The sequence below is a fragment of the Typopeltis vanoorti genome, chromosome 17 (assembly GCF_054136105.1).
Source record: "Typopeltis vanoorti isolate ZY-2024b chromosome 17, IOZ_Tvanoo_1.0, whole genome shotgun sequence".
NCBI lineage: Eukaryota > Metazoa > Arthropoda > Arachnida > Uropygi > Thelyphonidae > Typopeltis > Typopeltis vanoorti.
The window spans coordinates 38672020-38699082 of record NC_143565.1 but is presented as its reverse complement, the minus strand read 5'-3'; the positions used below and the strand labels follow the sequence as shown (position 1 = coordinate 38699082).

The 27063-nt window shown below is 34.5% G+C and overlaps 1 protein-coding gene across 2 annotated transcripts in view; it reads right to left on the bottom strand.

Annotated features, from left to right (window-relative positions):
• The window catches only part of LOC150097304 (mitochondrial thiamine pyrophosphate carrier-like), a 75360-nt gene that overhangs the window by 24600 nt on the left and 23697 nt on the right, over positions 1–27063 (bottom strand). The window contains exons 3-4 of one of the 2 annotated variants that reach the window (XM_090407521.1): positions 25414–25569; positions 5809–5988 (exon numbers count right to left, since the gene is read on the bottom strand). In XM_090407521.1, coding sequence (XP_090263647.1) covers positions 5809–5988; positions 25414–25569 — 336 coding nt within the window. The remainder of the gene's footprint in view (positions 1–5808; positions 5989–25413; positions 25570–27063) is intronic. The other variant, XM_090407522.1, reaches the window with a different exon arrangement.

The following is a 27063-nucleotide window of genomic DNA, read 5'->3' as shown; positions in this document are numbered from 1 at the left end:
CTCTGACAGGCACACAGCACTGAACTAAGTAATTGTGGAAAACAATTCCAATTGTAACTGAAAACAGAACTAATGTCCTTAACATGGCACTCTTTATGGGCTATATAACCATAAAATTAATTTAGAGAAGCAGGAAGATCTTTGGTAAATTAATGCACCCATACTTGTTGAGGTTGGGAGAGTGCTTCATAGCTGACGTTGATTCTAAAAATAGTCTCTCAAACCTAAAATGACTTCTATGTAATATAAACATTTTTCTCCATCAAATCTTATGTGAAGGAGTATCCAGAGCATGGTCTGCTAATTCCAACTTGCCATACAGATAATTGCAGATATAATTTCTGTGTTCTTCAAGGCAGATGCTAAACTGCAGGTATAAGGAACTTTATATGCTCCAAAATGTTCAAGAGGATGCAGTTGATCCTGAACAGATGAGGTAGATAGCTGAATAAAAGGTTTGAAAGTGTCATGGAATCATATCTGAAGAGAACTCTGGCTATTTTTTCTGATATACTCTTAACATATGGGAAGAGAATGGTTTTGCTATGATCCTGTGTGTTGGGTGTAGGTGGGATGGGGGAGTGCATTCCATATTTTATCTATTTTATATGGACTGTAGCCACTTCTAAAAAGGTGTGGTAAATATCCCTGAGCTCAGTTTTAAGGGCTGTGTCATTTGAACAAAGAGTAAGTGTTGATGAGTAAGTATTTTGAGGATAAAAGACCATGCTCTGGATACTCCTTCACATAAGATTAGATGGAGGAGGAAAATGTCAAAATGTCTATTACATAAAAGTTGTAATAAGTCTGAAAGACTATTTTTAGAATCAGCACCAGCTATGAAGCACTCTCTAAACCTCAACAAATATGGTTGTATTAATTTACCAAAGATCTGAACAACTGATAAGTTTTATTTTGAGATTTGATAACCATTAAGTTAATTTAGAGAAGTCAGGCTATCTGGCCCATAGAAGGTGCCATGAACGACATTGTTTTCCATAATTACTTAGTTCAGTGCTGTGGACCTGTCACAATTATAATTATGCTCTGTCCTCTCTAAGCATTATTATGAATAAACAACACCTAAGCCTTTCTATACATATGCCATTGGTAACACTGCTAACCAGTTCCATTATTCAAAAATGACCTGGAATGCAAATCACTATTTGCATTCCATGATGAATAAAAGAATACTAGTGGACTGGAAGGTTTTTTTTTAAATGGTTGGTTAGTATGGGCCTCCTAAAATAAGTCTGAAGACTCGTTCTAGTAGGCTCACACTAACTATTATTCAAACAATGCCTTACCATATCTCTTAAACTCATTCACTGACAAAGTATTCAAGACCACCTCTGGCAATTCATTCCACTCACTTGCCACTTTTCAAGCAATTAATCTAGTCCTCATGCCTGTGATAACTACACTCTCATATAACTTTATCTCTTGTTCATATCCAACCTGTTTTGGGTATATATACCCAACATGTAGAGTAGATACAGAAATTTTCTTCAGTATCTACTCTATAGCACCATTTAGTAAGTTGTATGTTTCTATCATACCATCTCTTTTTCATCTAGGAACTGAACTTTGTAACCCACAAGCTTTCTATCTATCCTAAGAGTACATCAGTCACCATTTTGGTCACTCATCTATGGATCCTTCCAACATCTCCACATCCGCAAGAAACCCAAGCACCAAATCTGTAGTTCAGATGTGGCCGTATGTGTACTCCAGATGTGTTCTTCAACATTCAAGTGATTCTTTAAGCTATTTTGTCCACTTTTACTTCAAATTCCTGTCCAACATCATGCCCCAAATTCCTAGCCTTGTCAATTTCCTGCAGTTTCCATTGTTCAAGTTTATATAAATGGACCTCCCACTTTCAGTCCTAATTGCTAGCTTATACAAGGAATCTTCAAACTTTGGCACTGAACTGAATTTGATCCTTCACCTCAAACCCCAATATTGCTAAAGTATGCAAACAATGTCTTTGATATTTTGCCTCATAATCCACAGGCTCTTTCAAACTTTCTACAGTTCTTTACAATATACCCTTGAATTAGAACCAGAAACTGAACTAGAAAAAAAGGGGACATTAACCTTCTTGGATATTCTCATCATAAGGCAATCAGATGGTTACTTTTGTGTTACATCTACTGTAAATCCACACATAACATATGTGCAGATACCTACATGCTATTAACAACACCATGCCAAGAAACTAGGAATTTTCAAAACTTTAAATTTTGTCCTTAGGATCAGCAATGCATTTGGAACAAAAGGCTTCACTAATATCATTCAAACAAAATGGATAAAACCTCCTACCAAACTCCTTAAAAAAATGAAAACAAACACCATCCCCTAAAACAGGTTATATTATTATTATTAGATGACACCTTCAAGGACTCATTGCAGGATGATTCTACTTTACTCTACTTCACTACAAACATATACACACCATATTCTTACCTTACGTCAAAGGTACAACAGATAAGATATTTAGCTATTTCTGAAATTGGCACAGAATTAACAATCAAACTACTAAAGGTTTCTATCTTTGGTGAACAAAGGAACGAATCACTTTCTTCCAGGTGTGTACAGAATTTCCTGTCAATATGGTAGATAGACTCTTCTTTTCCCGTAGTCCACAAGAACCAATGAGTAGATATTAGGAAATATTTTTCATAGAAATCTTCCACTCAGTCCTCCTTGATTGACATCTTGCTTTCATCTCAGTAAGTGAGGAACCTGTCCATTCTAGGTCCACCCATATTCAAGTTCCTGGAATAAGTCCTTCAAGAATTGCATTGGGAGATCATTAGATCTGCTGATCCAGATGAGTTGTTTCCTTCAAATCTAAGTTATGGTGTTATCTTTTGGACCAGAAAAAGAACTGATTCTTTGTCTTCTAACTGAACTAAGTTAGAAGTTTGTGTTGATTTCCTGAAGATCTGATTTGTTTTCTGCCTAAGAGATCAATATCATCAGTAAACACTAGATGGTTTATTCTCCTTCCTCCTAGTGTCATTCCAAAACTGGACAGACTACTTTAGTCATATAAAAAGAACATAACATATACACATGTATGCACAACTTAAAAGTAGGTTACCATAAAATGCTTTGGATAAAGATCACTTCATCAGGTGAAAAAAAAAAAAAAAAAAAAATTACTTCACAAGGCTTACTCTTTAAATCATGGAAGCCATTGAAGTTGTAAAGAATCTAATAACTGCAATGCAACTGATGATGTGATTTTACACAAATTTTGGTGGCCTGCCTTTATCCTTTCTGTCAATAATGACTACAAATCACTATGAGGAGTGCAACTTTATGCATAACTGTCCTTGTTCTCTACTGGATCATTTCAGCAATGTGTGTGTGTGTGTGTTGAATTCCATCTTGAGATGGCAAAATATCGGAATGTAAATATATAATTTAGTTAGTAAATTATTTATTTTCATTATTGTTACATGGTATTTCTTTCACATCTATATGATATCATGCTAAGAAATTATTAATTCTCATATTAATGCTTAACATGAACAACTTTTAACAGATTAAGTATTTCCCAACCTATATTAATACAGGTGGGAAATTCACATAAAAATATCCAATAGTTACAAAGTCCCCTCCCCCTCCCATTTTTCTCATGAATGATTGGTGTTGACTTTTTCAAGTCCATATATCTAGAAGTTTAAAGTTAATAAAGTATAGGATGGTTATCATGTGGAAAGAATGGTTTCTTCTTGTATTTCGAGGTTCACTGCTCAGACATTTCCAATTTCAAGTTCTATACCAAATTGGATATGCACTATATTGAAATGTGATTTTAAGCTCAGTACTGCAAAAAAGTAAAATAGCATTGCAATATAGTGCACAAAACTTTCATAATAGCATATTGAATTTCCTCACAAATGATGCTACAAAATACAGCTGTTGGGAGTAATCTCATGAAAAGTAATGATTCAATTATTTGAAGTTTCCATTAAAAACACAAAATAAAAGTATGGGGGAGGGAGGAGGAGCTGTAGCTGATATCAGTGTTGGGGAAACTACAATGATAGAACAAATGATTGCCAGGAACCATACATAAAACACAAAATGATAACATGAATAAGCACAAATGCAAACAATGGAAGCACAGCAAAGAAGTGAACTAAAAGAATGTGAAATTATAAAAATGAAAATACATAATTAATTTAAGTTACAAAACAGTTAGGTGAACATAAATCAATATCATTAATCTGAAATCTTCATGATAAACTAAATATGTGTAGTCTCTACCAATAAATCAAAAATAACCTGAAAATTGGCAGTCACCTTTATAATTAGTCTGCTAATTACAGAGAGAGAGAGAGAAGGGACATGTGATTTGCACAGCTGGTGTGAACAAGTCAGCTTCCTAATTGGACACCTAACAATGGACCTAATGTCCATTGTTAGGTGTCAGTTCAATAAGAAATCTGACTACTCACAACAGCCATGGCAATTCTTGTACTTAGACTGGTTAATACAGACTAGTTGTTCATCACTCGTGTCCTCTCTCTCTCTTTCTAACTGGATGTGACTAATTATAAAATTGACTGCTGAAGTTTCCAGGTTAGTTTTGTTTTCAATGATTACAGACTGCACACATTTAATTTGCTATGAAGATTTCAGGCAAGTGACATTTTGTAATTTAAATATTAATTCAGGATTTTCATTTTTATAATTTTATACTCTTCTAGTTTTCTTCTCTGTCTCACATTGTTTGTAATATTTTTTCAAATGTTTTACTACTTTTGGAAAAAAAACACTCCTTGTCCAACCTTGTATGGTCTCTGTGTTCTGTTATCAATGTACAATTTTCTTTTCTTTATTTTCTTTTGTTCGGTTTTCATGCCAGTTCCTTTGTTTAATGAAATGAGAATGGAGTAGGCAGTCAGTCTTCCCCCTCAACTCATTACAGAAAACCTTGTGTTATAATAAGCTATTTCTCTGGACCTAGGGTTCACTACAGACAGCATCGATTGTATTGATATCTAAATCCAGGTTCTTCATAATCAGATCTTTATTTCAGCAATCCTCTATGGGCTTTGCTCTGCTTCCCAATATTTATTACTATTTTATACACACACCCACACATAATGTATATTGTATGACTGACTTTACTGTTCCTGAGAGGAAAAACCTGAGTTTTCAGAAGATTCAAGTTTTTCACCTGCCAACAATATATATATATATATATATGTAGAAAGTTTTTTTACCTTGGGTATACTATACGTTAAAGATACCAAGCAATTTTATAAGGATTAAAACCAAGTTTATAACATTGCTTGGTATCTTTAATATATATATATATATATATATATATATATGCATACAATGAAAATACATAATTAATTTAAGTTACAAAACAATAGGTGAGCATAAATCAATATTATTTATCTGAGATCTTCATGATAAACTAAATATATACAGTCTCTCCCAATATAATTGGCGGATTCAGCTTTCTTTGAAATAGGTACATTAATAAAAATATAATATGACAAATAACATTTAAAAGTATTTTATAACAGAACCAATAGTTTCATGGAGTTGTAGCATTACAAACTATTAAAAGCATATATCATCTGCAGCATAGAACTAACATCTTTCTTTCTATTTTTTTTTACAAAAAAACTGCAAAATGACAAAGGATTTGTATTTTCAACAATATCTTGCTAAGAAAGCGTCATCTTGAAATGTTTTACAATAACAAATAAAATATCGTACAAATACTGCAAACAAATTTGATTTACTTTATAGTTAATCAGCATTATAAATTACCTTAGGTTCTCCTTGTCCAACCAGTCGTGTTCTTAAAACATCAAAGGGATGACAAACAACAGTTGCTGTACAACCAGCTGTAGATCCACAAGCAAGATGAACTAAAGGTCTGTGATTCGTAGTCCATGTATGAGGAAAATAATTCCACATCTCTTTGGTTAGAAATTCAAATACCATGAACTGTATATTAAAACCTTATTTTTAGAAAAATGCTTCAAACATATTAATATAGTATTAAGTTATAGAATGTTTTGTAAAGAACTGATTACAAATGCTTATATTTCTAATGCTGCTGTAGCAGTAGTTACAAATAAAACACACAACGGAAGGAAGTGTCAAGTTTTGTGCTAAAGCAGCAACTCTTTTAGATGTGTACTACCATTGCAAATGCAAGTTAAATATAATGGGCCAATTCCTTGAATTAGTGGCCTTGACCTCAAATCCCTACTAGAATTTTTTCATATAGGAGTATGTTAAAAAATGGAATGATGTCTGACCACTACCATCAAATATACTTAATAAATTAAAAGAATGTGTTCACAAAAACCATCAAATTAACAAATGTGGAAACACTATGTGGGTTGTCCAAGTGGCTAGCGTATCCGCTCTCCAGCCAAAAGACCAAGGGTTAGAATCCTGCTGTAGGCATGGATGTTTGTGCTTGTCTCTGAAATACTGGTGGTGGTCAACGATAGATGGCATTGGTGTAGAGGATGAAGGTAGTTGTGGTTGGTGGAGTGGTGGAGATGGAGAGTTGAGTGGGTGCACTCCCTTAATGAGTCTTTGACTCCCTGGAGGTGTTGCATAATAATAATAATAATTTGAATATAGCCAGAATATCTGCTATGTCACTAGTACATGCATATTGGCTACACTTGGAATATTATTACGTGACATCTCCAAGGAGTCCAAAGACTCATTGAGTGAGGGCACCTGCTCTACAGCTCTGTCTCCACCACTCAATTCACCAATTACAGCGAACTGCATCATCTACACCAATGCTATCCACTTCCTTCTACCACTACTAGTATTTTTCCAGACAATCACAAACATTCATACCTATGGCAGAATTCAAACCAGCAGCTTTTCACTGAGAGCGGATACGCTAACCACTCGGCCAACCAAGCCGGCAATACAAACTTGGTAATATCCTGCTAAATGGTGTTTAATATTGCTAAAGATATAAAGTGTATGGGAAATAACACAGATAAACAATTAGACAAACTCCGAATATCCATCAGTGTATGATTGTGTGGTATTTTCAGGACTGTTAGACATAAAAAAGGTTACATAGAAAGTATATCTACTCTTACTGTTGTAAACATTATTATAACAAACTGTTGAGAAAAGTTCTAACCAAATTTCCATAAGGACAATGACATTCTAAAAGAAATTCACTATATCAAGTTATTCCTGTTGTCTGCACGAGTTTGCAAGCTAGCTATAGTCAGTCAACTGTACGATAAGCATTTTTTTAAAAAAGAGATTTCTGTGGTTATGATGAAACCTTGATAGTTCCAGCATAAATGCCACATAACACAAAGATAAAAGTATTAGTTCTCCACTTCTCTACTAGTTTCATATAATTTATATCTTTTTGTACATTTCTCTCAAAGTATGACAGATATCAGTTAAACTAAAGACCTTTACTGTACCAATGGAATCAACAGCCGATTTAAAAACAGTTATGTGATGACAAATGTGCTTTGAACAAAGTATACTGCACATTACACCCAAGGTCTGTCTGCATGAGATTCTTGATGAATGATCAGACTTAACATAACACTATGGCTTGGCTTTTACTGCATTGAACAGGTATGGTAGCATTCTGAATTTCCTCGAGTTTCTGACAAAGCAGTTATATGGTCTATATAAGATAGTTCTGTTTTCAGCCAAAAAAGCACAAGATAACTTTTGTTGGTCGTATGATAGGCTAATCCAGATGTGTTTGCTTTTTCCACATCTTTATCATGTTCTGCCATGTGGATCTCTCTGGATCACTCTGTTTATCCTAGATAACAGGCACAGAATGAACAGTGGGTTTTATAAACCCATGGTATGTTAAAGGACGAATAACATGGTTTAGGAGGATATAAAAAATCTTGAGATCTTGCATTGCAGGATGAAAGCTACTTTTATGCCACGTTGTTGAAGTATTTCAGAATTCTGTCCATTACATGTTGGATTTGTGAAAGGGTTGGTTACTGCACTACTATATTCTTGCTTGTTTCTTGTCAAGGAAGGAGGGAATTTGCAAGATCATTAACTGTCTAACTACAGTGACTTATAAATCATCAAAAATTGAGTAAATGAAATATAATTTCATACACATCTTTCCCCACTCAAACAGTAGTTGTAATGCATTCTTCAACCACAGAACAATAAATTATGCTTAGCATTGGAATTTAGAAGTCTATTTATATCCAAACAATTATTAAGTAAACATTTTTAATTAAGATGCTTTCACTTAAAACTCAACATATCCTTATTGTGACAGTTGATAGACTGCATTTTTTAGCAGTTTCTCAACTTTAATATTTCATTACATCTAGTTTCTGTTCAATATTAGGGATTTTCTAGCACATTTTTCTTCACTTGCTGCATGCTTAGGGGACCATTATTAAATTATTCATTAAATACACTCTATATTAATAAACTTACAGTATTATCAATTTAATTTTTTTTTTTTTAATATGACTCCTGCCCATGAAATGTCATAAACCTATATATATAGTACAATAGTACAGTAGTGGGTTATGGATTTTTTTAATTATTATTATTTTTATTTGTTCATTAACTTGTAATATTTCTGTTTTGGTTTTTTTCATATAATCAAGAAATCCTGCTCTAGAGACCAAACATGGAACTTTTTCAAGCCACTTTATGTTTCAAATAAGAGGGAAAGTAGTCTCACACCAGAAAATGAAATTCATCTTTCATCAATTAAGCAATAATGCCCCAATTTCTTACAAAGTTATGATTAACATATCACAATATTAATTTATACCATTAATCTACTAAAATTCACTAATAAATAGTAATAAAAAAATCATAAATCCAATGTAGACTTTATTAGCACCAAATGCAATAAGCTTGTCCCCTCTTCAAATGGCAGTCAAGCCTTCAGGTCCCTCACCAAAGCAGTGGGACAACGTAAGTTCTCTCTTGCACACATCCTGATAATATAATGTAACATCTCCTAAAGATAAGGCAGACCAAATGTCATAATTTTCCCCTCCAACTCTTGTATAGTTGACCAAGGCAGATAAATCTCCTCTCACTATTCCACAAACTATCCACAGTATGCCTTCAATGAAATTTTACCAGAAGGACAGAAAAATACACAGTGGTCTTGATGCCATTAAGTCTCCTGGCTCTGATGGTATTCTCTGGTTGTATTAAAAGCTTACTCCAGAGAACTCACACCCATCTTGTATTATATCTTCAAGCTATCACTCATCTGGCATCTTCATTTAATGATCACCAATATGGCTGCTATCCTTGTTCCACAGCAGATCTCTTAGCCCACCTTTAGAGAGATGTGAAAAAGTTTGAACAAACTCAAGTGGTCACATGCTTTTGAAATACTTGGTATTTCAAAAGCATGTGATCGAGTCTGGCATTGTGGCATTCTTAAGAAGTTACCATCTTATAGTATTTCCCTTTCTCTTTGTAAATGGATTGTCAGCTTCCTCTCCAGTCATTCACTGTGGATCATGGTGGATGGTTTCCTTTAATCAGATTTTTTAATCAATGCTGTTATATCCCAGGGTTATGCACTTTCACCTACACTCTTCCTTCTATACATCAATGATCTTATCTCTCTGATATCTAATCTTATTCACAGCTTTGCTGATGACAGTGCTATCCACTCTTCATTTTCATTTACAAAACCTTATAGTGTTCAGGTGATTCAATTCAGTCTTCAAGATGTCCCATAACCAATGCCTTAAACACTGATCTCTTTGTCATTCTCAAGTAGAGTGAAGATAATTTGATGATTTTTAATGTCATCAAAATTCAATTCTGTCTCATTTCCTGGAAGAAGAAGGGCCAGATTTCATTCTCTCTCACTTTTAACAATATTCTGCTCACCAACCACGATCAGTTTTCTCTTCTTGTGTTGACTTTCACATCTGGTCAATCCTGGCCCTAACACATCAGGTCCATAGTCTCTTTCCCCCTACTCAACTTCTGACACTTCATAAAGCTCAAATCTGCCTGACCTTAGAATACTATTCTCACATTTGGAGTGATCCACTTAAGGCCCCCATCTCGAATGTGTTCAGAAGAGGGCAATTTGCTTAACTGATGGCTTCTCTCTCTCTCTCTCTCTCTGACTCCCTCCGGTCATTTTTTCATAGATCCTCTGTTACCACATCATGTTTTTTCTATAGGTATTTTGATGGGTACTGCACCAATGAACTGGCCATTACCATTCCTCCACTTTCCTCTAATAACATACATATATAAGCAGTTGTTGATCAACAACCATATACAGTTCAGCAATAAGCTTATCAAACCAACTTCTCATCGAGAGTCTTCCCATAGTGTTTTCTCCAATGATTACAACTCTCAGGGCTTCAAGAAACATGTGAACAAATTCCTTTCTTCTTTCTAACTACTAGCTCGCCCACCCACACAGCACTGTTGTATCATAGTCTTGGGACCTTTCATATGTGGGGCAGATTTTATATAAAATTCGACAATACAATTAAAGGCACACAATAATAGACCTATATTAATGAAATTCACATGAAATATTAATAAGAAATACAATAAATGAAACGTGAGCATTTAGTCTGATATCAGTTCAGCATAAGAGATTAATAACAAAGATACTGAATATCAGGCAGATTATATATTGCATAAAGGATGAGTCATCAACTTGACTTGCTCTTTCTCAAGCCATTCACCAGATTTTTTTTTTTAATGTTCCTAAGAACATAACTTTGAGTTCAGCATGCAAATAAAATGAAAATAGCTAAATATTGGGTTGAACAGGTTCATATCCACTTAAAGAGTGTTCTTGATTCTGCTTCTTTACGTTACTAGGGATGTTGTATGCTTTATCTTTTAACATTTTAATTATTTCTATTTTCTGAGTAGGATAATGGTGAGATAAGGCATGGAAGTATCTTCCATTACAGGCAGACTTTCTATACACCAAATAGCAGAGTTTGTTCTCTTCAGAGATCTGATGTTTTAAGTTCAGTGAGTGAAATATATGCATGGATGTAAGCCATGAATCCTTTTAGTTGTTCTGTTAAATGTGGCCAGATAATGAATATATCATCCAGATTAACAAACTTTTGGATATTTTATGGTAGTTTTCTATGCCCCCCCCCCCCACCACCTACAAAAATACATCTATAACCAAACTGGCTAGAAGCAGAGACAGATTTAAGCCCATAGCAAGATCCTGTTTATGTGTTCATAGTATGCAATTTTTGAACAGTAGTGATTTCTGGTAGAAAAGATTTTGAAGCAGTTCTGAAGTTTTCTATCAGGATATATTTATAAACAGATTTGTGACATCTAGGCTTGCTAGAAGGTCTGATGGTGCTAACGCTGTCTTTTTTTTTTATTTTTTTGAGATAAGAACTATTTAAATTTTTTTTTTTATATATATAAAGGACTATTCAGTTACTGCCCATGAAGAATGCTTGGAGAGAGATTGCAACTTATTAACTCTCGTGTGGTTTTAAAGACTTTCATTTTATCTATCACTGAGGCTAATAAAATAATAAAAAATTTCATGAAGAAGCTCAAGGAATAAAAATGACTCACTTCCAAGCACTTATTAGTCCTGGAAATTTATACTATTCTGAAGATATACAGAACTGTTACATGCTCTGTTGTTGCATTTCTAGATATGATTCGGATCTGATCTAGCTGGAATCTTCAAGATCACATAAAGAAACTTCCCTATATGATGATAAAGCAAATGTGTGATAGAACAACCTCTGCTGACTCTCGAATTCCTTTCATAATAATAATTCTGTCTGATCATTCCATCACACTCAATTTGATCATATGATCAAAGTTTTCCACACATAATGAAGATGGAGCTTCATGATATATGGAAAGCCTTGACCAAATTATGTGATTTTAAAGACTTTGACTAAAACTAGACCATATCTAAAATTGCAACAACAAAGATGATATGGCAATGCATAGAAAATCAAATGTTATGATTTGGAATCTTATGGTTGATAATATGTAAAATGATTAAGATAATGGTGCCAAAAGAGAAAAAAAAAAGTATGGAAAATCATACATATGTAAGCAATTTTTGCAACTTCACATCTAAATGCTCAACACATACACACACTGAACAGTATTACTAAAGTAGCTTTAGAGACATAAGCTTTGCAGTTTGATGTCTTCAAAATGGTTCATATATTAAAAGAATAATATAATGACTTACTATTGACATAATAGGGGTGACTGAAACAAAAAAGACCAAAACTGGTGAGCTCTTTCTGAGCAATAAATACAAAATGTTATATTCAGTCAATGAGAATCAAGGAAAAGAAGGAGTAACCATAGTATTCAACACTAAATACGAGGCTAATCTTCTTAAATAGCAGGCAATTTCAAGTAGAGTGATGTGGGCAAATATCAGAATTGGGAACTGGACAATGAGACTTATTTGTGCCTATGGTCCCACAGAAGGTTCTCGTAAGGTAGAAGTGGAGGAATTTTTTGAGGCTTTAGAAAAGCAACTGACACAATGAAAAATGAAAAGTTGATCCTTGTTGGGGATCTAAATAGCAGAGTAGGAAATGATTGTCAGACATACAAAAAGATTTTGGGAAAATCTGGAGAAAAGATAATAATAATGGCAAATACTTGCTGGATTTCTACTCAGGACATGGACTGGTTATTACTAGCACCATGTTCCAACAGAAAAATGTGCACAAATTCACATGGAGAGAAGAGACAAGGAATAAGAAAAGTCTCACTGACTATATTATTGTTGATAGTCATGTTTTCTCTCTGGTGCAGGACACCACAGTGTACAGAGGATTTGAAATTGGAAGTGATCACCGTTTAGTCTTAAGCAGGATAAAATTGAATTTCGTATTGAAAAGAAGAACATGTAAAAAAGTTTTAGAACGAATAAAAGTAGAGCAGCTCTCTGATGTTAGCTGTAGACTAAAATACAAACATTAGTCAAGAAAATATGAAAGAGTTTGAGAACAGGAATCAAACCAGAATCAAACCTTGGAGATTCAGTGGCAAGCTCTGAAGAAACATTGATTGATTCTGTTCTGCCAGAGAGGCATGTGGTGAGGTTGTCCGCCAGGAAGTTCTGATTTTTCTATCCTTGCAGACAACCTCACCACATGCCTCTCTGGCAGAACAGAATCAATCAATGTTTTCTTCAGAGCTCGCCACTGAATCTCCAAGGTTTGATTGCTGTTCTCAAACTCTTTTATATTTTCTTGACTAATGTTTGTATTTTAGTATAAAGAGGTAGTGAAGGAAAAGAAGAAAGCATATCAAAAGTTCCTGGCAAACAAGTCAGCTTGTGCTCTTAGAGAATACAGAGACAAATGTAAGAAAGCTAAACACTGTGTAAAACTAGCTAAACAAAAATCATGGAAAGACTTTGGCAAGAACATCGAAAATAAATATCAAGAAGGTGGCAAGATATTCTGGAGGTTGTTGAAGAAGCTCAGAAATGGAGGAATGAGTGCTGTAAAAGGAATTAGAGATGATAAAGGTAATATGAAAACTGGAGAAAAAGATATCCTTGAAGTAATGACTTCAAAAAATTGCTAAATGAAACTAGCAGCGATGACAGCACAGTGATAAAAAACACTGACCAGACATGCAGTCAAGAATACATATCCATACTTGAAGTAGAAAAACCATCAAAGGCTTGAAATGTGGAAAGGCAGCAGGAGTAGATGATATTCGACCAGAAATGCTGAAGTATGGTGGTATAAGAGTCTTACAGTGGCTGCACTGCATAGTTCAGAATGTGTGGACAGAGGGACGAATTCCCAATGATTGGAGTAGAACTCTCATAGTACCCATATATAAAAAGGGAAATAAAACTGATTGTGAGAATTACAGCGTCTCTACTGAGTGTTCCTGGTAAGATTTATGCCAGTATACTTGAGAAACAGTTGAGAAGGATTGTGGAAGAAAAGCTTGGTGAGGAACAAGCTGAATTCAGGCCAAATAGAGGCTATCAGGATCACATATTCACTTTACGACAAATAGTTGAAAAGTCATGGGAATATAACAAAGATCTGTATTTAAGTTTTGTAGACCTGGAAAACACATATAACAAGGTGCCAAGAGAGAAGCTATTCAAAACGCCACAGTTGTATGGTGTCAGTGGATCATTATATCAAGCAATACTTAGTCTGTATTTGAGTTGTAAGTCAGCAGTTAGAATTGAAGGAAATACAGGGAGATGGTTTAATGTTAAATCTGGTGTCAGACAAGGATGTACATTATTACCTGTGTTATTCATTAATTATATATGGATTATATTATGAAGGAAAGTGGAGATGTTAATGTCAGCTCCTTGCTTTATGCAGATGATGTTATACTTCTAAATAAATCTGCTACAAGTCTACAAGATTCCCTGACTAAATTGAATAACTATTGTGATAGATATGGTATGAAGGTCAGCAATAACAAGATAAAGATAATGAAAATAGGTAAAAGCATTGAAAATATCAGCTGCATTGTGAATGGAGAGCCTATAGAACAAGTAAAACATTTCAACTACTAAGGCAAGATTTTTAGTGAAGATGGTAAATTAAATATGAAAATAGACAACAGAATCAACAAAGCTGGTATGGTAGGATGTCAACAGAATAAATTTATATGGAATAAGATAGAAATTAGTCAAAACACTAAATCAGCTGTATACAAGACAGTGTTCAAACCAATTTAACTTATGGATCTGAGAGTTGGGTCAGAAGTGAAACACTTGATCAAAGACTAGAGACCGCAGATATGAGAGTCCTGAGAAAGATTACGGGCGTGAACAGATGGCATCAATGGCAATATCATATTAAAAAGGAGGATATTAGGAAAGAACTTGACATTGTCAGCATTCAGGAATGTAGTAGCAGAGTTAATCTCAGGTGGTATGGTCACTTAACCAGAATGGGACACAAAAGATTAGCAAAACAAGTATTCTCTGCCAGGTTGGCAGGAAAAAGACCCAGAGGAAGACCAAGACATAGGTGGATTGATGCGGTAAAAAGTGCCCTGGAAGATAGAAATATAAGATCTGACAATGTTGGACCTGTCAAGACAATGTCTGACATTGTCTTGACAGGTAACAGATTGATTTGGAGGGAAATTGTAGATAGGAAGTTAGTAATGATGTAAATTTTTCATTTAGTACTATCACATCCTGTACACCCCCTTGAGGTGTGTACAGGATATGTCAGGAACTTGATGATGATGACTTACTGAAATCAATTTTTAAATTAAAATTCAAGCTGCAAGATATAATATTTAGCAATAAATTTAAATCTCAATAATTATTTTACAAGGAAACCTCTGGATAAGAATTTTTTTGCCTATTAAACTAACTAATTAAAAGTGATAAAAAAAAATGTAATCAAAGCTAATATGCCTTGCAAAAACCCAGTGATATTGGTACACTTACTGAACAATGCCAAGTTTTATGTAACAGTTGATTTGTCTGTGATCAGGCATTTGTGCATTGTGAAATGTGCAATAGAAAGGTTTTTTTTTCTGTTGTTCAGATCTGATGTTTGATTTTGTTTTTTATTAGCAAGAAAATTCATTTAATCTTAACAGAAAATAACTGAAACAAATGAAGCATACACACAATGCACTGTGTATGCTTTTGTAAGAAAGGAAATTTAACATATTGTAATTAAGTGCACTTTCTTATGGAAGAACTGGCCAGCATAATCGAAATGAATGGAGACTATTAATTCTCCAAAACTGTGGAAGAATAACTCCATAACAGAATTAAATATTGTTCATTTTCAACATATATGTTTTTTTTTACCCCTTGACTGTTTATTGGACACTGAAAAGTAGCCACATTTCTCTGGCTTACAACACACTAAGTTACGTTTTCTCAGTGAAGGGAATAGCCAAGAAAAGGAAAACCATCACACAATGCACTGCACTGATTCATAATTGGTTTAATGAAAAATTTTGTTCAGGCCTGTATCAGACAAAATGGTGGGTTTCTATTCTTAAAGAAAGGGAAGTTGACAAAGGAAAAGCTAAAGGCTCTCCCAGCATATATCATATCAAATCATACATGAAAGACTGCAAGACCTACAACACATCATGTATAGGCAGGAGGATAAGCAGAAAGAATCTATTGACATGTCTTCTGAGGGTAAGGAGGGGGAGGGGGGAGAATGTTCTAAAGAAGAGAAGTGGATGAAATAAAAGAAGAAGAATCCTGTGGCTGGACAATAAATGGACGTTGACTGGTAGCTGCTTTTGTTATTACAATCTTGGAGGAAAGATGAAGAATGATGGTGGCCAGTTTTGCAGAATGCTACCAATGAAAGTACCTAAAAAAGAGAGACACGAGGAAGAAACCAAACATCTATGAGAGTGACTGGAATGAATCTGTGAGAGAGGGGGGGTTCATTGATTAATTGAACTGTCCTTTTCTGCATAGCATAAGCAATCCTGGAAACGTTTTGGGTGCACTACCCCAAATGTGTGAGCAGCATTCCTAGGCTGGATGGATTCTCTGGTGGTGGGAGAACTAGAGGCCATCCATGGAAACCAAGCAAAAGTGTAGTTAGCAAAGGTGTTAGAACTAAGTTTTTTACTTGGAGAGTGGTGAATGAGTGGAATAAGCTGCCAGAGTCTGTTGTGAGTGCCATGACTGTGAATGAGTTCAAAGCAAAGTACGATAGATACTGTGTGAATGCTGAATAGTTCTTGACATGATGTTTAGGGCCTCCCTCGATGAGTCTAAGGACTCCTTAGAGTTGTCCATAATAATAATAATAATAAAATTAGGGCTATGTATACAGTGTAGAAGTTGTACTGGTGAGAGAACTAATGTCTTGGGCAAAAAAGTGCACATAAATTTTTGGAGGCAGCTGAAACCATGACTAAGCTATGTTTGTGCCACGAAGGCTGGTGGAATAAGTGAAGAATAGTCTGATATTATTTGTAGTTATGAATATTATCAAAAATAGAAGTGATATGGGGTGTGAAAAATTAGAGGAGAGAGTGTTTCATAGAAATGGTGTTCAATAAGTATTATCATACTAATTAATGATAAAAGTCAACATAAAATTAATAAATTAAAGACTTAATTCGGTATGTTAGTCAAGTAAATAATTGTTTAATAGACTAGTTTCACTGACTAATTAACATCTGTCAACATTTTCAGGGATACACTGGTAAGCAATGGAAAGTAACAAAAAATAGGAAACTAACCGACAATTGTAAAAATTATATAAAGTTATCACTGTGCGTGATACAATATGCGTGTCGCAAGTACAACGTTTTATTTGTTGAGATATTTATTGTAATTTTCATGAAAGTTTATTTCTTTTTGGTTAAATGATGTAATTAGAGTTTTCCATATATCTGTAGGATTAGGCCTTGATTCTTATTTAAGTTACCTTGTAGCAGCTTCTTTGAATGTTCTGGAATGGTAGTTCTCTTCGGGCATATGACTCATATCCTATTCAATCTACCAACCATAATATTTTCAATATTATGGTTGGTAGAGGCAAAGTGGGAAGAAAGGCCTGATATATGTATCAGGCCTTTCTTCTGTGTTCTTTCTTTCTTGTTTCAAAATTTCTAGATGTCTGTCTGATGTAATTGATGCCGCATGAACAGGGTATGCTGTAAATTCCAGAGTATTTGTAGAAAGGATGACTATCTTTCAAGGATCTTATAAACTTTTGAATGGTCTCAATAGGTTTGAAGGTTACTCTGATATTGTATGGTTTTAGAAGAAGAGCTAATTTTTTGGATATGGTACTAACAAATGGAATTGTTATAGAGCTGATGTATTGGGTTTCATTTTGTTGTCTTTGTGGTATGTCATTAAAGAGAATCTTGTTGATGAGTCTTGTAGGGTAGCCATTTAGGGATAAATCTCTGGATATTTTCTTCCCACTTTGCCTCTACCAACCATAATGTTGAATAGGATATGAGTCATATGCCCTACATAGAAGAGAACTACCATTCCAGACCATTCAAAGAAGCTGCTACAGTCGCCCGTTCAACAGGTAACTTAAATAAGAATCAAGGCCTAGTCCTACCAGATATATGGAAAACTCTAATTAAATCATTTAAACAAAAAGAAATGAACTTTCATGAAAATTACAAAAAATATCTCAACAAATGTTGACAGATATTAGTCAGTGAAACTAGTCGGATATTAAACAATTATTAACTTGACTAACATACTGAATTAAGTCTTTAATTTATTAATACTAGTGGTCAAGAAAAAAAGTCATAATATCACATAAAATTATTTATTTGTAGAATTTTCGCCTATGTTTCATAGTCATTTTCAATACAGGAAGATAACTGGAAAAAAAAAAGAGAAAACAATTAAACTGAAAGTATGTGATATTATAGGTGCTATCACTGCAGGAGAATAACTCCATCTGCATTAATAGATAACAGGAAATAAAATAAAAATAATTAATTAATCGATATTTATGAAACACATGAATAGTGAGTATTAGTTAGGATAACTTCTCAAAATTGAGAAAGTTTAAGACAATCGTTTTAGTTAAGGATGAGATTGTGAATGTGTGTTTCACAGCTCTATTTGTACAGAAGAAAATAGCTGTTGTGTAAAACTTTGGTAATGCTCCACTGAATTCTGTGTTTTATAGATAAGGCATGGCTTGTTAAACCGGATTTACTGGGGCCCTTAAGAGAAATATATTCTTGATGTTCTTCAAGGTGAATTTATGCAGAACAACTAGTCTGTCTATAATAACATAAGCTACAAGAGAAGGGAATACTATAAACTCCAGGATAAGAAAGAGGAGGATATTTGTTTTTTGGAGAGATAAGGAAGGTATTATTTTACAAACTGAATCGAAAGAGACTTATAGGTGAATCTGACAAAAGTGTTGCTATTATTTCTGAAAGTCCTTTAACATCTCATCTCATCTTCCTTATACCCTCTTTTACCTTGCGGTGTCGAGGGTCCATTGATCATTGGACCTCATTCCGTTTACAGGATAAGGTGGTCAGCCTTATGCCCCGGTGTATCCTATGGCCTGTAGTGTTGAGTTCTCAAGGACAGTTTACCTGCTTTGCGGGATGAAAAACCCCAGAATAAACTGGGAAAAAAAACCCTGCTGTCCACGCCCAAGACTGGCTAACTTGGCTATGGCTGAGGAAAATCCTTCAGCTCCTCACGTCACCGATGGGAATCGAACCTAGGACACTCCTTCCCCAGGCATATGGTTGCGAAGCACATAGCCACTAGGCTAACCGCGCGGACTGTCCTTTAACATATGGAAGACAAATTCTGAAAACTTCTTCTTGAGCAAAGTTAAGATGAAAGTCATAATTATTCATTATGGCCTTCATCAATTCTGTTCTGAACAATTCCTTGTTCAGGAACTGGATGAACATATTTTATGAGCTATGTCAACTAGAGATTTGACAACACAATATTTCTGACAAGGGTGATGATGTGAGTAGAATCAATGTATTTGTCAATATTGGTTTTCTATATACTGAGAACTGTAGACTGCCATTTGGTTAACATAGAATGAGAACATCTAGAAAAGGAAGATGATTATTATCTCTTCTACTTCTAGGATAAATTTGATTCTTGGAGTTACTGAATTAATTTTCTTAACTGTCTCTCTCTCTCTCTCTCTCTCTCTCTCTATATATATATATATATATATATATTAATAGCCTTTCTGAGACTTCCATTTGCTTCTGTACTTAGTAGAATAGAATTAGAATAAAATAAAATCTGAATTTTTTTAAGTTAGCATCCAGGAATGTGTTAGCAGAGCTAATCTCAGGTGGTATGGTCACTTAAACAGAATGTGAGAGGAAAGATTAGCAAAACAAGTGTTCTCTGCAGGTTGGCAGGAAAAAAGACCCAGAGGAAGACCAAGATATAGGTGGATTGATACGGTAAAAAGTGCCTTAGAAGACAGAAATATAAGATCTGATAATGTTGGAGTCTTGACAGGTAACAGATTGATTTGGAGGAAATTTGTAGATAGGAGTTAGTCATGATGTAAGTTTTTCATGTAGTACTATCATACCCTGTACACCCCTTGAGGGCACATGTCAGGAATTTGATGATGATATTTTTTAAGCTTTTTATTTAATATTCTATTCTACCACTAGGATCATCTTTGTTACCTTCATTCCCATGCCTTTCGGAGAGTGGTTCCTACTACTAGATATACTATATTCAAAAATGAGTCTTGCTCTTAATTTGAAACTAAATTCTTCTACTGTTATAATTTTCAGACTTCTTCTGAAATCATTATTCCATAATTCTGAAAATGCAAAAATATTGTTGATATATATACATTTTCATAATAGCACAGCCTCTGTGAATAATAAAATGTAATTATTCAAACTTTTTTAATAATGAAAGTTTGGAAGTTTTTTTTTTTTCCATTTAAGATCAAGTTATTTCCAATTGATTTTAGTCCACTTGCTGACCAGGTAAATGTATCCCATCCTATCTTTCTTTTGGTGTTGGGCTCAATGGCCTTGTCATGCCAGAGTAAGGCAAATTAAGATATACTTTTAAGTTTATAGAAAGAAGTGTTATATATCACTTAGTTATATAACATTTATAACTAATAGATATATAAAAATCTATTAGTTATTTATTTCATTTTTTATTTTTACTATTTCTGTTAAAGTATGCTCTGCATGCATATTATTAATAAGTTATGTTTTCCAATTTTGTATTTAAATCTCCTGATAATGTTATATAACTTTTTTGTTTATCCTATGTATTATTCATAGAATTCAATATTAAGTATTCTCTCCTTTCTTCTGGAGCTCATAATCCAGTTATTATTAGCCTCTAATTATTTTTAATCTAACCTCTATTTATTCATTTCAATGTTTACATTTATCTTGTTTATCCAATATTTATAGTAATTTATCTTTACCTACTTCAAACTGAAAAAAATTTTAACTAAATAAAGAGGTTGCATAAAGTACTGTGATCTCAGAAATTAAGATATGTAGTCAACTGATTTTATTTTTTTTAAATTAATGACATGTTGTGTGACACACTTTCAAATCAGGAAGCTTAGTTTCAAAACTAATTGCATGTAACCTTCACAGATTAGCAATATGCAAACAGTAACATAATAAAGTAAATGTGGAAGAAACACAGAAGTTGTCTGGGGGCCAAAACATATAATTTATTAATTATTACTTAATTAAATTTAATTAATTTTACAGATATAATTAAATTATTAATATAATTTATTATATCTGTTAATTGCATGGACTCTTCTATCTGGTTTGTCTGTTTTGCAGGATGAAAAACTCAAATTTTTATGTAGCATGGAAGTAGTTCACTTATTTGTTTCAAATGTATGTGGATAATAATGCTCTTTAAAACTCCTAGACTTTTTTTTTTTTTTTCAGTATTCAAGACTAGAAGACATTACATAAATTACATAGAAATTCACTGTCTTAAAAAATGCATAATACAACATATGACCAAAACATTAGTTATGCATTATGAATATACAGAATAACATTCTAGAAAAAACAATTTCCACATTTCCTAGACAAGTAAAGTTGGCTGAAACAATCTAGACTAAGAATAAACATTGCAGTTAAAGAATAAGTAGGATGAATATGTAACTCACTCATAATTTTCAGCATTCAAACAAATCAAAATAGTGTCAATGTAAACCAATGCCTGCTCTTTACTCTCCTCCATCTCTCATCAACAACTTTTGATCAATTCTCTCACTTCCAACAACTAAAGTATATGCACTGATTATTTTGAAATATTCATATTTCAAAATAATATCTTTTCATTTTCCCTCACATGTTAGGCTCAACAGCTTGTCACAGCAAAGTAAGCTGAAACAAATTAATACTCTGATAGGATCATTAATCTAGTCAGCAGAGCCAGGATGTCTGTCAACTGAGCATGTCCCTCTTGTTGGTTTGGTTTTGTGGAATGAAAAACCAGTTTCCATGAAGGAAAAACCCTTCTATCTCCCATAGACCAACTAACTCATCTTCAACTCAAAAGCCTCGATGAATGGCCTTCATATCCTAGATGGGATTCAAACCTAGGTCACTCCAGTTAACGAGCATCAATGGAACCAAATGATCTATAGAAGTCCAAATAATATATTTTCTTTCTGAAATAAATGTTTATTTTAACATTGCTACAGTCCCCAACAACACTCGAATTTAAACCATTTTTTAACCAATATTTTTACATATATTCTTATGCAGTTGAGTACACAGGCATCTTCTTTTCCTTGCTCAGTCTCCTCGTGTCTGAGGACTCGTGACCCCTGGCCACAACGTCTCTCCATTTCTTTCCATCATTTTTTGCAGCAGTGGCCACCTCCAAAGGATGCCCAAGTCCAATCATCTTGGTCATTCTCTTTTTCTTTGTCCTTCCACTTTTCCCTGGATGACAGTTTTTCCAAGTTGTCATTTTCACATCTTGAAATGTGACCGAAATATTTGACAATTCTTTCATTTACAATGTCACATAGCTGCCTCTTGATTTTTAGTTGACTTATTATTCTTTCAATAGACCTTTGGTCCACTCAGGAGACTCTCAAGATCCTTCTCCAGCACCATATCTCTAAGCTGTTTTTCTTGTCCATATCTTTCTTGCTGAGTGTCCAAGATTCAGCACCATAAATGAAAATTGAAAACATCAGGCTACTGGCAAGTCTTTATTTAGTGGTGATAGAAATGTTTCTGTCTCCTCATAAACCTTTCTTACCTTCATGCCTACACAGGCATAAAGGTAACAAAAATTACCAAATCATCATCATTAAATTCCTAATATGTACACTCAAGAGGTGTGGACGCTATGATAGTAATACATGAAATGTTTACATTATTACAAACTTCCTACTGACAATTTTCTTCCAAATTAGTCCATGCCTGTCACGACTCAATATTACCATATCTTATATTTCTGTCTTCTAAGACAATTCTAACTGCATCTGTCTGCTGTTTATCTAGATCTTGGCCTTCCTCTGGGTCGTTTTCTTGCATTCTGGCATCAAACACTTTGCTAATCTTTCTTTTCCAATTCTGTTTAAGTGACAATACAATCTGAGATTAGCTCTGTTCACAAATTCCTGAAGGCTAACAATATCACGGTACTTCCTAATTACCTTCATTTTTAATATGATTCTGCTAGTGATATCATTTGTTCACTCCCCTGAATTTTCTCAGCACTCTCAAATCTATGGGCTCAAGTCTTTGATCAAATGCTTCATTTCTAATCCAAATCTCAGAACCATAAGTTAAAACTGGTTGGAGCACTATCATGTATATTGCTATTTTGGTGTTTTAGCTCATTTTCTCTTATTCCAAATAAACTTGGTGACTCCTTACCATAACAGCTTTGCTTATTCTATTGTCTGCTTCCAGATTTAATCTGCAATCTTCACTAAAAACTGTGCCTAAATAGTTGAAACATTTTACTTGTTCTATAGTTTCGTCATTCAGGATGCAGCTGATGTTTTCAATATTTTTGCCTAATTTCAGTCTTTTGTCTTTTATTGCTGAGTTTCATACCTAAGTTGTTACAACAGTTATTAATTTAATTAGGGAATACTGCAGAAATATACCAGATTTAAGAGTATAACATCATCAGCCTCAAGATCTCAGTTGGTTAAGATGATGCACTTTAACAGGATAGACCATGGCTCAAATCCTGTCAAAACACAAAGAGCCTTTAAGGGCTTTTTCAATTGAAGGTTAGTTAGTCAGTCTGATTATGGAAGCAACAGGTTTCCCTACCTGGAAACTTAGGGTTTTTATCATCTTGCCAAATAGGAAAACAGACTACACGAGCAAATGAGCCATAATACACCAGGTACCAATAACTGTGCTAAAAAGTATTAATTTGCCTTTTTAAAAAAGGCAAGTTACTTGGCTGTGTCAGGCCATTGTGGCTAATGCAAGAGGAAAATGGAACATCACCAGCATAAACTGAAGAGCTAAGATTAACATCTCAAATTTTGATATCAGGTCTAATACCACTTTCCTTCATAATGTGATCCATACTGATAATGCATAAACAGTAAAAGTAGGGTGTGAACATGTCTTATGCTTAATTTTATATAAAGCCATCATTCTGTACCTCCTTATTCCATTATTACAACTCAAATATAGATTGTGTATTGCTTGATATATCCCATTTATACCACACAACTGAAAATTTTAAACAGCTTTTCTCTTGGTACCTTGTCACATGCCTTTTTCAGGTAGATACCAATAATGAGTGCAAAGCAAAAAAAGGATTGTCATTAGGCCAGAAACCCTGGTCAATTCTCTGCATTCTTTAAAAAGCTATGTGAAGGACCCCTCCTAGTTATCTAGATTTGACTCTAAAGCAACTCCAATTCATCTTCTTCTTTTCAGCCATTTTCTGTCCACTGCTGGATGAAGGACTCCTACAGTTCCTTCCACCTTTCTTTGTTCTTGGCAATGGCCAATTTTTCCTAACAAAATTTGACAATTCATCACTTCACTTTCTTTTAGGACGTCCTCAGCCTTGTTTCTCTCCTTTTGGAATCCAGTTCATTAGTATAGTGGTCCATCGCTCATCTTCTCTTCTGGATAGATGCCCAGTCCATTTCCATTTTAGTCACTTTTGGTGAAGAATGATGTCAGTGATACAAGTCTGGCTTCTTATCCAGGTGTTTCACTTATCTTTTAATGTGATGCCTAGCATTAGCCCTCCATTTTTCTTTGAATTGTTGTTGCTAGTTTATTTGCCAGTGCTTTTGTTAGAGACCAAGTTTCACACCCATATGTGATGACTGGTTAAATGTCTTCCTTTTTAAACAGAGTGGAACATCACTGTTTTGAAAAATGCTTTTCAATTTTCTGAATGCACTCCAGGCAAGTTGAACTCTTCTATTTATTTCCTTTTGACTGCTGAGATTATTAGTTCTGTTAGGTTTTTGCTTATTTTATTTATGTCTTCTGCAAATATGTTTATTAAGTCTAGTTTTTGATTAAGTTTTTCTTCGGTCACTTCCTGTTTTTACTTGATTTAATACTGAGGTATCTTGGACTATTTCTTTATTATTACAGAGTATATAATCTATATAATTTTTTATTTCTCCATTTGGACTTTTCCATGTCCATTTTTCTTTTGGGGGCTTTTGATAGAGAATTCTGTAAGAGCCATTCCTGAGTTGCTACTTGTACCATATACATATGGTCCTATTGTGTCTATTTGGTGAGAGGGATGACCTACTTTGGCATTAAACTCCAATTATTGAATTCTAAATTAAAAATCATATACCACTAAATGGAAACAAAGTGCAAAAATGAATTCAAAAAGGGACAGTTACTCAATTTCATAATAAATAAAAAAAAGAAATTATCCTAAATTTCTGATTACTTTACCTGAACAAGGCCATAACTAATTGATAAGAACTGAGCAGGAACATGGCCTTTCCACATAGCATGAATACCCTCTTCATTTAATATACATCTTGATGCTTGAAATAGTCCTTTATATTTGGAAATCTGACTAGAATGTTTAATTGGTTCTATTTGTAACTTAAAAAAAAAAAAAATTCTTGTACATTGACATGATTTGTAAATATCAACTTCATTATTCAAATTAGAATATAGTTAAAATCATAATATTTATACTGATGCATTACCTATTTAATAGCAATAGATCCTCCCTTAAAATTTACGTAATAAGGACAAAACGAGTCCTAGGAGCTACAAGATATATATGTACATTGGTTCACAAGTAAATATATATTTTAACAATTTTTAAGTGCCCTTTACTGTATCATTTTTATTATCAGAATAATTTCTGCATTAAATATTTGGCATATAATTGGTCTCAGGAGCCAATGCTGTAGCCAACATAGTTCAAATTATAATAAATTTAGTTTAATCCTTTATCCAAGTATGTGCAAACAAAGTTTGCACCTGAAAGTATTTTCAGGACTGGGGTAAAGTGGTACAACACTGGGCAACTCGTTGCAAAGGTGGAGCAAGCTACTCACACCTATCTCAGTATCTCCCATAATGCAAAACACAGCTCCTTGCGGATATGTATAATGTTATGCATCAGGGGAAGGGCCACTACCCAGACTAGTTTTGACCTTTATTGAGGTCTCTTCAGTGGGAGCCAGGCCCAAGTGGAGATTCCAGTTAACTGTTAACTTCTGTGGCTTGATGGATGTCAATCCCGTGGATTCTGATCCCGTCATCGGTATGAAAAAGACTTATTTTAAAGGTTAGCGAGCACTCGGCTCACCCTGATTAGGGCAATGCGGAAGCGCCTGAGCCGAAAGGTAGTGCAGCTTTCGGGCGCTTAGAAAACTCCTGAATGAGTTGCTTGGAATGAAAAGCTGCTTAGGTGAAAAAGTAGCGGTAGTGTTACGAAGCAATGTGGAAAGATCTGGGATATCAGCATTGAGATGCAGGAGAGCATGTCATTGGGTGATCATGGAGAAGATGACTTGAGTATTCCTGAGGAATTTCTTACTGTCGGCTTGGCTGGGGTTCATCTTGCTAAAGGCTATTAGCATCTCCCCTAGTGAGGCAGCAAGAATCTGTGCAGAATTTTCACTGTAAGCTGTCAAGGCTACGGGTAAAATCCGCGGAGAGACCGCAGAAGCGTATGTTTTATCGGCGGGAACACTCCGCACTGTGACTTCCGGCGAAGGTTTCGTGTCTTGAATCTCGGTTGGCGGAGCCAACGCTGCTCTTGTCTTCCGTAGGTTAGATGGGTGAATTGAGCAGCCTTTAAAATTTGCTGGATGGGGGCCGCCACAATTCGCACATTTAGCAGGTGTAGACGATAATTTTGTGCAAGTGTGCGAGGGATGGTTGTCACCACACTTTACACACTTGTAATCTGCTTTACATAACTTTTGTGCATGCCCAAATTTTTGGCAGCGGTGGCATTGACCGGCGGATGCCTTTCTTCTGAGTGGTTCGGTCTTGATGACTAAGTTGCAGACTATAGTGAGGTCGTAAATTGCTCTGTGGTCTTTGCTGATCTCCACTAAGACCAGAGGCATGGGGCGC